This window comes from Jaculus jaculus, chromosome 1 (assembly GCF_020740685.1).
Source record: "Jaculus jaculus isolate mJacJac1 chromosome 1, mJacJac1.mat.Y.cur, whole genome shotgun sequence".
Lineage (NCBI taxonomy): Eukaryota > Metazoa > Chordata > Mammalia > Rodentia > Dipodidae > Jaculus > Jaculus jaculus.
The window spans coordinates 103,447,657-103,464,119 of record NC_059102.1 but is presented as its reverse complement, the minus strand read 5'-3'; the positions used below and the strand labels follow the sequence as shown (position 1 = coordinate 103,464,119).

Here is a 16,463-nt window from a genome sequence, read left to right as displayed (position 1 = left end):
AACATGAGTCGTTAGGCTTTGCAGGCAAGCACCTTAACCATAGAACCATCTCTCCAGGTTCTCATCTAGTATTTAGTTTTTATTTACTGCCCTTCCTATAGGAGCCCTAGTGTAAACACTATATTGGGCTGAGACCATGTCTGCATTGTTTTGAGTTATATCTCAGTGGTCACCACATAACTTGGCTGATATTGTTAGATTTGGAGGTGGAGATAGAATTACCAAAACAAACCCTTCCTTGAGTTCAAGACTGCATGCCAAAACAGACTGGCAGGATCTGAAGCTATTAGGAAAGAGAGAGACACTGGACTCCAAGGAAAGAGAGGGAGACAGAGCAGGGGGAAAAAAGACAGAAGGAGGGGATACGGTGGGATGTGCATCAGAGAAAGAACAAGAAGTCCCAAGAGTGGGAGAGAGGACCAGAGGTTTTAAAGGAAGAAAGAAGCTGCTCTGTGAAGAAGAGCATTGGATGAAGTGTTGAGGTAGAGGCTGGGGAGGTGGCATTTCCCTCTTCTCGGTCCAGAGGTGACTTTAATTACAATAGCACGAGGTAGTTCCCAAATCCCAGGCCTAGTTTAGGCCTGATCAAGCGGGAGGGGGGAGATAGCACTGGGACCCTTGCAAATCAGTAAATGTTAAAGTGTTGTCTAAATGACAGCTAGCTCTGTCTCTCCAGACTGGATTTGAGCTCCTAATTTGGACATTCAACTGACCAGTAGACATGAACAAGAGTGTTGGTCAGGTAAGGAGGAGGAGGTGGAAGAAAAACGGAAGGAAAGAGTATTTTTAAAAAATATTGTATTTAGGGCTGGAGAGATGGCTTAGCGGTTAAGTGCTTGTCTGTGAAGCCTAAGGACACTGGTTCGAGGCTCTGTTCCCCAGGTCCCATGTTAGCCAGATGCACAAGGGGGCGCACGCGTCTGGAGTTCGTTTGCAGAGGCTGGAAGCCCTGGCGCGCCCATTCTCTCTCTCTCCCTCTATCTGTCTTTCTCTCTGTGTCTGTCGCTCTCAAATAAGTAAATAAATAATTAAAAAAAATATTGTATTTATTTGTTGATAAGCGGGGGGGGGGGAGAGGGAAAGGGAGAGGGAGAAGAAGAGGGAGAGGAAGAGAAGCAGGGAGAGAATGGGCACTCCAGGGCTTTTGGTCACTGCTAACAAACTCCGATGCATGTGCCACCTTGTGCATCTGGCTTAGGTGGGTACTGGGGAATTCAACCTGGATCCTTTGACTTTGCAGGCAAGCACCTTAACTGTTGAGCCATCTCTCCAGCCCAGAAAATAATCTTTAGAAAGAGTATTTATTCCAGGAAGAAAAGAGCAAACCTTGCCTACCAATAGCTCCCCTGCGGATAAATCTTTCATTGGTTTACAAGCTTTTCCTTTTTTGTTTTGTTTTTGGATATATGGTCTTGCTCTCTAGCCTATCCTAGGCTGACCTGGAATTAGTCTCACTCGAATTCACAGTGATCCTCCTTAGTCTCCCAAATGCTGGGATTAAAGGTGAGTGCCACCAAGCCTGGCGCCTTTCCCCTCCCCCCCTATTTTTGTTCTTCAGAACAACGAATGGGTGGTAGATCCCTAATGACCCCAAACTGGCTCTCCCCACGGTGCCTTTGTTCTTGGAAGAGGGTCTTCTTTCTCTTATTTTCTATTCATTTTAATTGGAGACAGAGAGAGAGGGGGAGACAGAGAGAATGGGCATGCCAGGGCCTCTAGCAACTGCAAACAAACTCCAGATGCATCCGCCATCTGGGTTTCATGGGGCCTGGAGAATCGAATCTGGGTGCTTAGGCTTCGCAGGCAAGTGCCTTAACCGTTAAGCCACTTTTCCAGCACCCCTTTCTTTCTCTTAAAAAGGCGTCACCGCCACTGGGAAAGCCTCGTCTAACGCTGCCAGGTTTGCAAGCGCTATCTCCTCGGGGCTCCTAAAGCCAGGGAAGGTGGACCCCAAGCCATCACAAGTCTCAGGAAGTTCCACTTCCGGGCCGCCACTCGCCCCCATTCCCACGGAGCGCGGCGCGAGGAGACCACCAACCCGCCCCCCCGACGCGCACCCTGACGCGGGCCGCCGACAGGCTCGGCCCCGCCCCCTCGCCTCCGAGCCCACGCCGCCCAGCCAATCCTCTGCTCTCCCCACCAGAAAATGGTTCAACCGAGGGGGCGGAGCCAGGGTGCTCGGACCACTGTGATTGGCCGAGACGAGCCATACCACAGTGGTGGCGGGGGAGTGCGTGGTGGGCCGCGGACGGCTGGCCGAGCGGCTGTCGGCGCGCAGCGTCCCTCGGGCCCAGGCTCCGTCGCTCCTTCCTGCCCTCCCTCCGGTGCTGCGCCGGGCCGGGCCGGGGCGGGCCGCCCGCGGGGATGCAGTGGGCCATGGGCCGGCGGTGGGCGTGGGTCGCGCTGATGCTGGCGGTCGCCGCGGTGCTCGCCCAGGTCGTGTGGCTCTGGCTTGGTACGCAGAGCTTCGTCTTCCAGCGCGAGGAGATCGCGCAGCTGGCGCGGCAGTACGCGGGTGAGGAGCGGGCGGAGAGCGGGGCGGGCGGGCCGGCCCTCCTGGGGCACTGCCGGGACTCCCAGCCCCGGTGCCCGGCTGGTCTTACTCCCCCGCTCCGCTGTCTCCCTGTCAGGGCTGGACCACGAGCTGGCCTTCTCTCGGCTGATCGTGGAGCTGCGGCGGCTGCACCCAGGCCACGTGCTGCCCGACGAGGAGCTGCAGTGGGTGTTCGTGAACGCCGGCGGCTGGATGGGCGCCATGTGCCTTCTGCACGCCTCGCTGTCCGAGTACGTGCTGCTCTTCGGCACCGCCCTGGGCTCCCGTGGCCATTCGGGTCAGTGCTGGCGGCGGGCTGGACCGGGAGGCCGGGGCTGTGCACGGGCCCATTGCCCTCCTTTCTGAAGGTTGGCTGGACTGTGTAATGATGAGGGTACCCTAATAGTCGGCGTCCATCTCATTATCACTCAGGACGCTACTGGGCTGAGATTTCTGACACCATCATCTCTGGCACCTTCCACCAGTGGAGAGAGGGCACCACCAAAAGTGAGGTCTTTTACCCAGGTAAGGAAGCTGTGTCAGAGAGGGGGCTCCCCTCAGGCTGGAGGAGGGAGCATGACACACACGGACAGCGTTAAGAAGTCCCTCCCCATGGTTTCCTTCCTTCCGGCCCTGGCAATCTACAGGTGGCTGGTTGATTGGGGTAGATCTAAGGGACGCTATCCCCTTCCGGTCAAAAGGAAACAAAGCATAACTTCCTGTCACATTCCTGTCTGAATTTTGTCTCCTTGACGCTTTCACCTAACCAGTATATTCCGGCAATTGTTTTGGAGACCAATCAGAAGTAAATTCATAACCCAACATTAAGAGAGGCATTACTCTCCATCCTCCTTTTCTTTAATTAAGCTTCAAAAAACGGAGCTGTGGAGAGACAGATTAAGATGGGGAAGGGGATATGATGGAGAATGGAGTTTCAAAGGGTAAAGTGGGGGGGGGGAGGGTATTACCATGGGATATTTTTTTATACTCATGGAAGTTGTTAATAAAAATTTGAAATTAAAAAAAATGGAGCTGTGGGTAGAAAAGAAAAACACCTCAAATGAGTGTTTGAGATTAAACGGAAGCCTTTTAACCACCCCTCCTTATCAAACTACCAACCCATTTAATTGCATTTCCACTTAGCATGAGTGAGGCTTGAGAATGCAGACGTCCATGGCTTCTATATAGTAGCCCAGAGCTAGGTGAGGTAGACTTTCTTGACTTCCCCCAAGAGACATGGGCCAGGTGATGTCACTGAATATTTAGGAGGGGCCATCTGAGTGTCTTTCCTGTTCAAACAGAAGGCATGCCAGTGGAATAGGGCTTTTTCTTTTCTTGAAGTTCCCTTCACCTTCTGCCCTTAGATGATAGCCGGCCAGATAGATAGATAGATAGATAGATAGATAGATAGATAGATAGATAGCTACATAGCCAGACAGCCCATTAGGCAAGGGCAATGCAACAGTAGGAAGGACAGGGAAGAGCTGGGCTCCTTATGTGGGTGCTCCCTATCCCTCAGGGGAGACAGTTGTGCACGGGCCTGGAGAGGCAACGGCTGTGGAGTGGGGGCCAAACACATGGATGGTGGAGTACGGCCGGGGTGTCATCCCGTCTACTCTGGCATTTGCACTGGCTGACACTGTCTTCAGCACCCAGGACTTCCTCACCCTCTTCTACACCCTTCGATCCTATGCCCGGGGCCTCCGGCTTGAGCTTACCACCTACCTCTTCGGCCAGGACTCCTGACCAGTCAGGCCTGAAGGAAGACCTGTGGATGGACAGGAGCGGGCAGGCCCGTATACATCCACTTGCTGGAGCCCATGTGCACAGACAGGGTTATACACCATTACAGATAATGAGTTCCTGCTGTATGAGGAGGGACATATATGCTTTTACTTCTAGACACACAGAGCTCCTTGGGAACAAATGAAATATATAGAGATGCTAAGACCTGTGTGTACTGCAGGATCATCACTCATGTCCATCTAGTGAGGGTCCCCCGTGTATATACCAGGGGAACCAGTCATTGTTGAATATACATTTCACAAGCTTGACTCACTAACTCAGGCCTTTTCAGAGTTTCCTGCCAGCATTCATGGCTCTGAGGTTAAGGGTGGGGATGGGTATGACACTCTGCTTCAGTCTGACTCCTCAGCCCAGCAGTCATTTTGGGAGTGAGGGAGAGGAGGAGCTGCCCTTTGGAGTCCCCCTTCACCTGTGGCTATGATGCTCTTCCCCTTCATCTTCCCTGTCCTCACCATATGCCTTATCTCCATTCCATTCCCGTGCTATGCAAGTGCCCTGTGGCTTGTCCCCCTGCCCCTAAGCAACCAGCTCAGCTGGGGAACCAGAGGAAGGTACACAGTGCTTAAGTGAAGGTCCTTCCTCCATCTCAGAGACCCCACTTTCTCCTTTGGGGGTATGATGAGAAACCTGCCTCGGTCCAAGACCCTTCACTGGGGAGAGAATCTGGAGAAGTGGGCCTAGGTCCAAGGAGCCATCTCTGGTCCAAAGAAGGCTGTTTCCATGTATGCACACACCCCCCATCAGTTTCCAGACACTGCCCCCCCGCCCTGCTGCATTCTCTGTCCACCTGTCTTGTCTCTCTGTTAATAAAAACTTGTTGAACAGTTCAGTTTCTTTGTGTGTCTGACATCAGGAAAGATGGTTGACTCCTCCCTAGAGGAATCTCAGGAAAACATCACTGGCGTAATCTAGTTTATTAGACTGGTTTTGGATGGGCATGGTGTTGCACACCTTTAATCTTGGCACTTGGGAGGATCACCATGAGTTCAAGGCCACCTGAAACTACATAGTGAATTCCAGGTCAGTTTGGACTAGAGTGACACCCTACCTTAAAAAAAAAAAAAAAAAAAAAAGACTGGCTTTGGACAGAAGGGACTACATACTAGAATGTGCCTAGGAATGACCTAGTAGACTTGAGAGAAAGGGGGTCAGGATCTCACGTATCCCAAGTTGGCCTTGAACAGAGGGTGATCTTGAGCTGCTGATCCTCCTGCCTCTTCCCTGAGTCCTCGGATTACTGATACACTTTACCACACTGCTGATTATGTAGTGCTGGGGATCAAACCCAGGGCTTTGTGCATGCCAGGGAAGCACTCTACCAAGTGAGCTACATTCCCATCCCTGGCAGTCTCAAGTCAACAGATGACTGGGTTCCATCTGCAGAAACCACTTTTTTTCTGGGTTGAGCCTTGAGATCACAGTTAGGAAAGCCACAATCGACTTTGAGTGCTGAATGAAGTACTGGCCTTACTCTCCCAGTTCAATTTTGGGGATGTCTTGAAAATCCAGCCTTGGATAGCCACAGGGTGGCAGTGTGCTCCCACGTTTGAGATGAAAGCTCACTGCTGCTAGGCTTCCAGACTGGGTACTAGATAAGAGTTCCTCCACTCCGTAGTCTGCTTTTGACCTAGCATTTAGATGGGAACAACTAGGGCAGGAAGTAGTCACTCTGCCTGGTAGTATTTGAGATAGGTATGGCCAGCCTAGAGAGAGGAGACAAAAAGTGTTCCCTAAGATGTGCTCATTCCCAAGGGCCCTTCTCTCAGCTTAACTTTTGAAACTGTATACCAAGGTTGCCTCACCCTCATCCTGGGCTTACTCAGATTGAATAAGGAAAGACCACTCTCACTTTTCAGGACTCTTGGATTAATCATGACATTCTAAAGAACACAAGTTACAGCTTATATATATAACTTTTATTTGAAAATATTAAAATGGAGCAAGGTGTGGTGGCTCGTGCTTGTATCTCAGCACTTCTGAGGCACAGGCAGGAAGACTTGAAAGTTTGAGGTCACCCTGGTCTACATAACAAGTACCAGGCTAGTCTGATCTATAGAACAAGACACCATCTCAAAAAATAACAACATAAATATCTAAATATGGGCTTGGGAGGTGGCTTAATGGATAAGGCACTTGATGTGCAAGTATGACTACCTGAGGTGAGATCCTTAGATCCCAAGTAAGATGGAAGTTGTGGGTTTCTGTAATTCAGGATGCTTACAGTGAGATTGGAGGTGGAGATAGGAATTTTCCAGAAACTCAGACCAGCAAGCCTGGAGAGCAGAGCAGTGAAAAACAAGAGACCTAGTGAGTTGGAAGGTGAGGACCTCTGTGTGCATACCCATGCTTACACACATGAACTCAGGCACGCACACACCAAAAAGAAAAAAGTGGCTGTGAATGAATGTGAAACTCAAGCAAGCTGGCCATCTTGACACCCCCCCCCCCCCACACACACACCTTGGCTGTGACAGGCCCTGGTTGGTGCCTTTCCATTGATCAAGGGGTGCAAAAAATCAGAGGTGGTGATGCAAGCCTTTAACCACAACACTCAGAAGGCAGAGATAGGAGGGTCACTATGAGTTTAAGGCCAGCCTGGGACTACAGAGGAAGTTCCAGGTCAGTCTGGGCTAGAGTGAGACCCTGCCTTGAAAACCAACAAAAGTGAAAATGAGAGTTTGGGTAGAAGTATCTTGTGGATAATGTTATACCCAGAAGTCATAAATATTTAGAAGTTTTCAGTGCCAGTGAGTTCTTGGCCAGGGAGACTCCTAATGCCCTCCCCCCAAATAAATGGTAAGACCCTATGGTATTAACCAACGGTGGACCCTGCATACTTCTTGGCTGGCTAAGCCAGGCCAAATGTACCACCTTATGAAATACTGGCATGTCTGTTAGGGAGGAAACCAACTGTTCTGTGATTAGACTTGAGGCCTGCTCCATGAGAGGGAATTCCTGCCTGTTACTGAAAACCTAATCAAAAACCTATGGCTTGGGAGGCCATAAGCTCTAGAGGGAAACTACTACTGTTGTCTGGCTATAACAAATACATTATGCCCTCCAAATACTTATGTTTATGCCCACATATTAATACTACTCTAACTTTTGGTTAGAGAAGTTTCTCTTTTCAGATGGCTGTGACTACTGGGGTGACTCAAAGCTCACCAAAGTGCTGAGAAGTGACAGTGGAGGGTTCAACACTAAGTAAGACATGTCTGTCACACCCTCACAGGCTCAGGAACCATTGTGGAAGAGGTGGCAGAAAAATCGTAAGAGCCGAAGGAAGGGGAGGAGTGTTAATAGTCTTCCAGACACCAAGTGGCCTCGGTAGTCATGACCTCACAGTAGCTGATGCTACCTACACCAGACCTGCAGAATAGTGGGGGCGAGGGGGAGGGAATGACATCAAAAATAGGAGACAAGTTGGAAAGAAGAAGGGATTCAGTGGAGGATGGATTTGGAAGGGAGAAAAAAGGGTGGTGGGAAGAGATTATGATGATGGTATAGTGTTTATGAAAGTTGTTGATAAAAGTTTAAAAAAAAATCTTCAGCCTGGAGATATGGCTTAGTGGTTAAGGCACTTTTACCTGTGAAGCCTAAGGACCCAGGTTCGATTCTCCAGAACCCACATAAGAGTGATACACATGGCAGTGCATGTATCTGGAGTTCTTTTGTAGTAGCTAGAGGCCCTGGAACACCCATTCTCTCTCTCTCTAATAAATAAAAAATAAAATATATTTTTAAAAAGTTCTTGGGCTGGAGAGATGGCTTAGCGGTTAAATGCTTGCCTGTGAAGCCTAAGTATCCTGGTTCGAGGCTCATTTCCCCAGGACCCACATTAGCCAGATGCACAGGGGGGCGTAGGCATCTGGAGATCGTTGGCAGTGGCTGGAAGCACTGGAGCACCCATTCCCTCTCTATCTGTCTTTCTCTCCCTCTCTCTCTGTCACTTTCAAATAAATAAATAAAAATGAACAAAAAAATATTTTTAAAAAATTCTTAAAAGCAGGCTGGGGACATGGTTTAACAGTTATGTGCTTTCCTGTGAAGCCTAAGGACTCTGATTTGAGGCTCTATTCCCCAGGATCCACGTAAGCCAGATGCACAAGGTGGCACTGCATCTGGAGTTTGCAGTGGCTGGAGGCCCTGATGCACCCATTTTCTCTCTCTTCCTGCCTCTTTCTCTCTCTCTCGGTCTGTTGCTCTCAAATAAAAATAAAGAAACAACAAAAAAACGTTTGTAGCCTGGCGTGGTGGCACATGTCTTTAATCCCAGCATTCAGGAGACAGAGGTACGAGGATTACCATGAGTTTGATACCAGCCTGAGACTACATAGTAATTTCCAGGCCAGCCTGGGTTAGAGTGAGACCTCACCTCGAAAAACAAAGCAAAACAAAAAATAAATAAAACAAAAAAATTTTAATTATTAAAAGCTAGGCATGGTGGCACATGCCTTTAATCTCAGCATTTGGGAGGCAGAGGTAGGAGTATCACTGTGAATTCAAGGCCACCCTGAGACTACATAGTGAATTCCATGTCAGCCTGGGCTAGAGCAAGACCCTACCTCAAAAAATCAAAACAATATTTAAAAAAAATCTTCTCAGACCAAAGGTGAGAATGGCACTAATCTATGGGCATAAACCTAAATATTTAGAAGGCAATTTGACAGGCATCATATTTCATTTAGCCAAACAACAGTAGTGGCTTCCCTCCTGAGGCATGTGATCTTCCCAGGCATAAGCTTTTGACTAGGCTTTCAGTAGTAGACAGGAATTCCTTCCCATGGAGCAGGCTTCAAATCCAATCAGAGAGCAGTTGGTTACCGTCATGACAATCATGCCACTATTACACCAGTGGCACATTTTGCCTACTTGGACAGAGTAAACTTCTGGTTAACACTTTTTTAAAATGTTATTTATTTATTTATTTATTTGAGAGAGAGGGAGAGAATGGGCACGCCAAGGCCTCCAGCCACTGCAAACAAACTCCAGAAGCATGCTCCCCCTTGTACATCTGGCTTATGTGGGTCCTAGAGAATTGAACCCGGATCCTTTGGCTTGCAGGCAAATGCCTTAACCACTAAGACATCTCTCTAGCCTTTTTTTTTTTTTAATTTTTTTTTTTGTGAGGTAGGGTTTTACTCAGCCCAGGCTGACCTGAAATTCACTATGTAGTCTCGGTGGCCTCGAACTCACAGTGATCCTCCTACCTCTGCCTCCTAAGCACTGGGATTAAAGGCATGCACCACAATGCCCAGCTCTGGTTAAGACTTGATGACTTTTCTCCTCCATTAGGCTGCATAGGACTTTCCAGCACTAGGATAGCTAACCAGCATAGTAAAGACTTCCAGCTCAGTTCCAGCTTGATTTCAGTGTCTTCAGCAATAGGATCTTACCATCTAGTTCTGGTGGGCAGTTAAGGGTATTGGCAATAAAAGCCAGGCATGGTGGTGCATGCCTTTAATCCCAGCACTCAGGAGGCAGAGATAGGCGGATCACTGTGAGTTTGAGGCCACCCTGAGACTAGTGAATTCCAGGTTAGCTTGGGTTAGAGCCGGACCCTACCTCAAAAAAAAAAAAAAAAAAAAAAAAAGATATTCAGACTAATCATTTTTTGTCCCCTCCACTGCTGTCATCCTGGTCTATACCCCATCATCCGTTGCTTGGACTGCAATGGCCATCTAACTGCTCATGCTTGCTTCCTCAGTGGAGGCTTGCTACAACAGCATCATTCATTCTGAGACATCTCCAATGGCTTTCCATCGCATTTGGTTCTTTCCTCCCATACATCTACTCCAAGACCCATGTGACCTCTGACCAAATATCCAGTAACTAAACCTCTGTGGTGGTTTGAATGTAAATGTTCCCCATATCCTCAGCTGGTTGTCATTAAGCCTCAAACTTGTGTCTGGAAGACACCTCCACTTATTTTGGCTCTTACATTTCCATCACCTCTTCCTCAAGGTTCCTGTAGGGTATGATAGAGATGTCTCACTTAGAGCTGAACACATGACACATTCTTTATGGTTCAGGAGGAGGCTAGGAATATTCCTGGAATGAGTAAGAAAGAAATTCTTGAGACTTTCATTCATGTCTGCTACAGACATCACATGACAGCATTTCGTAGCAACTTGTCTCTCTTTATTGATGGAGTTTGGGCTGCAAGAATGCCTTCCTTGAGCTGGCTGTGGTGTCTCATGCCTTTAATCCCAGCACCCGGGAGTCAGAGGATTGCCATGAGTTTGAGGCCACCCTGAGACTACATAGTGAATTCTAGATCAGCCTGGGCTAGAGTGAGACCCTATCTCAAAAAACAGAGAGAGAGAGAATTAGAGAGGAAGGAAAAGAAAGTGCAAAGAGTTCCTCCCACGTGGAGGACAGGAGAGGGTAGAGAACCCAGGTGGGAGTAGAGGTTCAGGAGAGACTCACCAGAGCCTGGAGGTACACAACACATGACTGAGCCACCAAGAGAGGTTGCTCTCCCCTCAGAACTGTATAACTACTGTAGTGGGCTTTACCTTCTGGCTCAGGTGAGTCAGAGTGAGTGTTGATTGGTCTGGACTAGGGGCTGTCTCAGGAAGAGGCTAGCCATGATGCCAAAGTTCTAGGGGCTGAACTGGACCAACCATAATGTCAAGATTAGGTTTACATTCTAGGGACCTCCATCCTAGGAAGGTCTCAGCTTGTTTACAAGGAAAACAAATCTAGGGAACTCCTTCAGACAAGGGATAAGGAGAAGCCAGCTTCCTCTCTGATCTGTAGCAACACCAAGGACTTCCCTGCTTTTTTTTTTTTTAAGGGCCCAGTCACCCTAACTGCCTAACAAAGCTATGTGACTCCATCTCATTCCCCTTCTCTTGAGAAGGTCCTCTAACTGCTGTAAGAAGAAAGACCAGTTAGTCTTTAACTGCTTCCAGCTCAATGAGGTCATAGAATTGCAGTTAGAGTCTCTCCCAGAGACCAGAGAGGGGACTATCTAAGAGACCCCAAAAGTTGTTGATGGAGTGCAGGAAGACAGTCTTGAAAGAAAATGTTGGAGAGAAAGAATAAAATCAAGGAGTTAAGAAGTGTGCACACAACAAACAGATTGCCTTTTGGGCTCCTATTCCTGTAGACTTCTAGCAGGCCAATGTTTTTTTTTTTTTTTTTTGGTTTTTCGAGGTAAGGTTTCACTCTAGCCCAGGCTGACCTGGAATTCACTATGGAGTCTCAGGGTGGCCTCGAACTCACAGCGATCCTCCTACCTCTGCCTCCCAAGTGCTGGGATTAAAGGCGTGCGCCACCACGCCCGGCTCAGGCCAATGTTTTTATTGCGGTCTCCTGATGGGTAATCTTCATTGTCAACTAGAGGAGATTTAGAATCACTGTGGAAACACACCAGTAGGTATGTCTGTTAAGGTGTTCCAGAGAGGTTATATTTTGGGGGGGGTGGGGGAAGAGGTTTGAGGTAGGGTCTCACTCTAACCCAGGCTGATCTGGAGCTCACTATATAGTCATGGCAATCCTCCTACCTCTACCTCCCAAGTGATAGGATTAAAGGTCTATGCCAGCACACCCAGTCAGAGAGGTTTAACAGCATAGAAAACCTACCCTGAATATAGGTGGCACCACCCCATGGGCTGGGATTCCAAAGTGGATAAAAAGAATAGAGAAAGCTAAGCACTACCATTCATCTCTGCTTCCTGACTATAGTACAATGTGCCCAGCTGTCTCATGATCCTCTCAGAATGGACTGTACCCCCGCACTGTAAGCCAAAGTAAGTAAGCCCTTACCTCCTTAATGCTTTTGTTAGGTATTTTGTCACAGCAACTAATAAAAGCTTCACAATAAGTCAGAACCACCCAGCAAAGGCATTCTTAAATCCTTGCCCTCAGGTATGTGAGAAAATTAGTCTTTATTGTTTTAAGCTTTTAAGTTTAGGGAATAATTTGGTAAACAGCAATAAGTAACCAATGTACCTTCTCCTTCTATTCCTGTAATCCAAGCACACACACACACAATAGGGATTGAGCGTGGCACCCTGTGTGTGCTAGGCAAGTGCTCAACCATTGAGCTATATCACTATCTTCACTCTAGCCCAGGCTGACCTGGAATTCACTGTGTAGACTCAGGGTGGTCTTGAACTCACAGTGATCCTTCTACTTCTGCCTCTTGAGTGCTGTGATTAAAGGTGTGTACCACCATGCCTAGCATACTAATTGTGGTGGTTTGATTCAGGTGTCCTCCATAAACTTAGGTGTTCTTAGTATTAGATTCCCAGCTGATGGAGATTTTGGAATTAATACCTCCTAGAGAGGGTGTATTGTTGGGGGTGGGCTTATGGGTGTTATAGCCAATTTCCCCAAGCCAGTGTTTGGCACACTCTTCTGTTGCTATTGTCCACCTTATGTTGGCCAGCAGGTGATGTCCACCCTCTGCTCATGTCATCGTTTTCCCCTGCCATCGTGGAGCTTCCCCTCGAGCCTGTAAGCCAAAATAAACCTCTTTTTCCCAGAAATTGCTCTTGGTTTGGTGATTTCTACCAGCAATGCAAACCTGACTGCAACACTAACCTTTTTACTTGTTATTTTGAGAAAGGGTATCATTATGTTTCCCAGGCTGACCTTGAACTCATTCTTGTGTGTTTTTGTTTTTCAAGGTAGGGTCTCACTCTAGCCCAAACTGACCTGGAATTCACTATGTAGTCTCAGGGTGGCCTCAAACTCATGCAATCCTCCTTCCTCTGCCTCCTGAGTGCTAGGATTAAAGGCATGTGCCCCCATGCCTGGTTGAACTCATTCTTTAGACCAGACAGGCCTTGAACTTGATTTTCTGTACATGTCTATGACATTAGCCCCAGCTATAACCACATTTTTCCCCATGCTACATATCACCATCTGACATAGCATATCTTTCTTTCACTAAATTAGACAGAGACTTTGTTTGATTCATGCTGTACCCAGTAGTACCTGTCATAAAGTAGGTTCTCAGTATGAAAGTTGGCTGGGTGTGACGGTGCATGCCTTTAACCCCAGCACTCAGGAGAAGAGGTAGAAGGATTGCCATGAGTTTGAGGCCAGCCTGGGACTACAGAGTGAGTTTCAGGTCAGCCTGGGCTACAGTGAGAAGACCCTGCCTTGAAAAAAACAAAACAAAACTGTGTGTGTATTTGTGTGTGAGTGTGTGTGTGTGTTTTGGATAATTCAAGTATTGGTTTCTGGTGGTCCAGGTTAGTTTGCCTTGTATGAAGTACAGGACTAGATTGTGTGGGTGTGAGAGGCAGCCTTTCCTTTAGTTTATTCCTTTTCTTCAGCCCATCCCAGTTGTTGCCTTCCTGGTTCATATCCCAAAGGTGGGTTTATTTGGTTGGGGGGAGAACTGCCTAACCAAAGGCCTTCTCCCCCATCCCCACCCTCAATAAAGCAGTCTCCAGCTCCTTGGAATTAGAATTTCCCCAAGCCTGTCTTTGCCTTTCCAGGAAGACTCTTGAGCTCTCCCTCCAAGAATCGCCTGTAAGCAGACAGGGAAGGCTGGGGACAGAGGAGCCAGTTGGACCTGGGAGTTCTGCATTTCTCTACCCTTTGACCTCTAGCCATCCATGCCACCTTTAACAGGCTTGGTGGTGCAGGAGAACATTCATCCTCATGCAGCTGCGGGCTTGGGGGTAATGGGGCTCTATTGAAGAAGGGGGTGGGAGGTAATGTTCTTGACTTGCTGTGAAGTCTACTATCTGAGGGGAAGAACACTGACTTGCCAAAAGAATGAGTGTGGATGACTTTCAGCATGGAAGGGATGATGGCAGAGAACAAGAGCTGGGCTGTGGAATAGGGTGGAGGGAAGGAAAACAGGTGTAGCACCCATCGTGGGATTCTAGTGAGAAGAGCTGCTGGTCTGGGCCAGGGCACACTGAGGTTGAGAGGAATAGACTGCCCTTTAGAAGATGGTGGCCCTCAGGCATATGTGTCTCACTGTGTATCACATCTGAGGATAGTCCTTTGTGCTAAAAGGTTTGGTATCATCTCATACCCATGCAGGTGTCACCATTGCAGACACATGCTATTCATTGGTAGTTCTCTTGCCTTTGGTAGGTAGGTCTCCTTGGGCACAGCAAGATATTGGAAAAGTATGAGGGTGCCTTATACTATTCTTAGTATAAGCAGCCGGATGTGGTGGCACATGCCTTTAATCCCAGCACTCGGGAGGAGGATTGCCATGAGTTCAAGGCCACCCTGAGACTACATAGTGAATTCCAGGTCAGCCTGGGTTAGAGTGAGACCCTACCTTAGGAAAAAAAAAATAATAATGTAAGCTACTCAGAAGAGAAACTGTGGCCTGCCAATTATCCCTATCCCCCTGCTCTATCTCTCCCCCACCCCCACCCAAGAGGAACATTATCTGGTGAATAGCTGAGATAGGTCCAGGAACTTTGGTGAAGGGGTCTGGACTTACAGATTTGGAAATCAAGAGATAGATGGGTGGAAGATGTGTGTGAATATGGGCAAACTGCTGATCAACAGATGACCAGTACTTGAGGGCATATCTCTTCCATCCACATTTGGAAATATCTGTAATAAATGCAGAAAGTTATTTTTTAAGACAAAGCCGTGTGGGTGTGTATCTGCTGAAGATGTGCAGTCAACACAGAAACATCTACGTGTGTGTGCACAGATGTAGATCCCCTGAGGTGTGCAAACTGCTGCACACTTGCATTTGAGGACAGCAGGTGGGCAGCGGGGTGGGGTGGGGGTAATAGGGAAGCTCTGTTCTGGGCAGGGGCTCCACATTCACCCCAGCATCCTGCAGAGAGATTCCATCTTGCTCACAGCCTGCCCAGGCCCTTGGCCCTCTGTTGACCTTTTAACGCAGTATGTGAAATTGGGCCTGAACTTGTGAAGAGGTGTGAAGGTGTGGCTGTTTGTGCACTATCTGTGGGCACTGAATGTAGGTATTGGGGGACACGACTTATGAGGCTAGGCGCGGGTTCTGGGCCGGAATCCAGTGACGGCGGACCCCCCTCCTCAGCCCCACGATTTTCCCGGCTCCTCTCTGGAGTCCGGCTGTAAGGAAGGTGGGAGACACCTGTTGGGGGGCCGGTACGGGCAGACCCCACTAAGGGCTTCTCTTGCTGAGCCCGCGCGCGACCGCCCGCCCGCCCAGCCCGCTCGGGTCCCGCCCCCGCCACCGCTGCAGGCAGAGCGACGGCCAGTGAGCGCACCGCGGTCAGAGCAGCGCCGGGGCGGCGGGAACGCACAGCGGGGACCCTGCGCGGGGAACCCAGCCGAGCGAGGCAGGGGTCGCCCGGGAGGCGGGCGGCGCGGACGGACCGCCGTGGAGACTCCGGGGACAGCCGGCCGCGCCAGGCAGGTGAGTGCAGCGGCGGGGCGCCCAGAGCAGAGTGCCCGTCCCGGCCTAAGGCTCTGCCCCGCCCGCCCTCTTCCAGTACCTGCTCCATTCTTACCTTCCGCCTCTCAGCTCTGTGTCTGTCTGTCTGTCTGTCTGTCTGTCTGTGCCCTGCTGTTTTCTCTTGTTCTCTTTTAGTCTCTCTTCTCTCTCCTGCTGCGTCGGTTTTTGCCTGTCTCTCTTATTAACCCATCTCACTGTCTCTTTCCGCCTCTGCCTGCCTGTCCCCCTCTCTGGGCTGCTTGTCACTAAGGTCTTTTATCTCTTGCTCGTCTCTCTTTACCCTCCCTGCGTCTGTACCAACTATATCTCTCTCTCCATCTTGATCCTCCTCCCTCTCTGCGTCTCCCCACCTGTCTCTCCTCCAATTTCTGTGCCCATCTCTAGCTGTTGTTGTCTCTGTGTCACAGCTCTCCCTCTACCCCCTTGGTCCCTGTCACCCTCTCTGATTCGCCCAGCCTCCCCCTGCCCTCCGTTCATGGCCAGTTATGACCCCCTAGGTCTAGTCTCTGTCTCTCCTGCTCTTGCTGCCTCTAAAGTCTCTGTTCATCTCTCTACCTTTTCCTTATGACTCCCCTTCTCACTCATGTCTCTGAATTCATGACCAAGTCCCCTTGTGTTGCTGGATGTGGAGGCAGCAAGGCCCAGCATCCATAATTCCCTTCCCCACAGGCGGCCCTCTCCTCAGGGCCCCGCCTGGCACCAGGGCCCCCCCCATCAGGGGGACTGCGCCTGGAAGCTGTA

The 16,463-nt window shown here is 49.2% G+C and overlaps 1 protein-coding gene across 5 annotated transcripts; it reads left to right on the top strand.

Moving 5' to 3' along the window:
• The first annotated feature begins 2,326 nt into the window (after positions 1 to 2,326).
• Sigmar1 (sigma non-opioid intracellular receptor 1) lies at positions 2,327 to 12,096 on the top strand. Of its 5 annotated transcripts, none has more exons than XM_045142040.1 (4): positions 2,327 to 2,515; positions 2,631 to 2,831; positions 2,966 to 3,058; positions 12,032 to 12,096. In XM_045142040.1, the coding sequence occupies exons 1-4, from the start codon at positions 2,365 to 2,367 to the stop codon at positions 12,088 to 12,090; spliced, it is 504 nt and encodes a 167-aa protein (XP_044997975.1). In that variant the 5' UTR covers positions 2,327 to 2,364; the 3' UTR covers positions 12,091 to 12,096. The 5 variants fall into 5 exon arrangements, 3 of the variants coding, with proteins under 3 accessions (XP_044997975.1, XP_044997976.1, XP_004658411.1); XM_045142041.1 differs by lacking the exon at positions 12,032 to 12,096 and adding an exon at positions 4,183 to 5,168; XM_004658354.2 differs by lacking the exon at positions 12,032 to 12,096 and adding an exon at positions 4,053 to 5,168.
• The last annotated feature ends 4,367 nt before the right edge of the window (positions 12,097 to 16,463 follow it).

Bases quoted from the DNA above. Each gene is read 5' to 3' on its own strand.
- Sigmar1 (XM_045142041.1), top strand. From the start codon at position 2,365: ATGCAGTGGGCCATGGGCCGGCGGTGGGCGTGGGTCGCGCTGATGCTG. The intron at 2,832-2,965 runs GTCAGTGCTGGC...ATTATCACTCAG, and splicing joins GGGCTCCCGTGGCCATTCGG to GACGCTACTGGGCTGAGATT. The intron at 3,059-4,182 runs GTAAGGAAGCTG...CACTGTCTTCAG, and splicing joins AAGTGAGGTCTTTTACCCAG to CACCCAGGACTTCCTCACCC.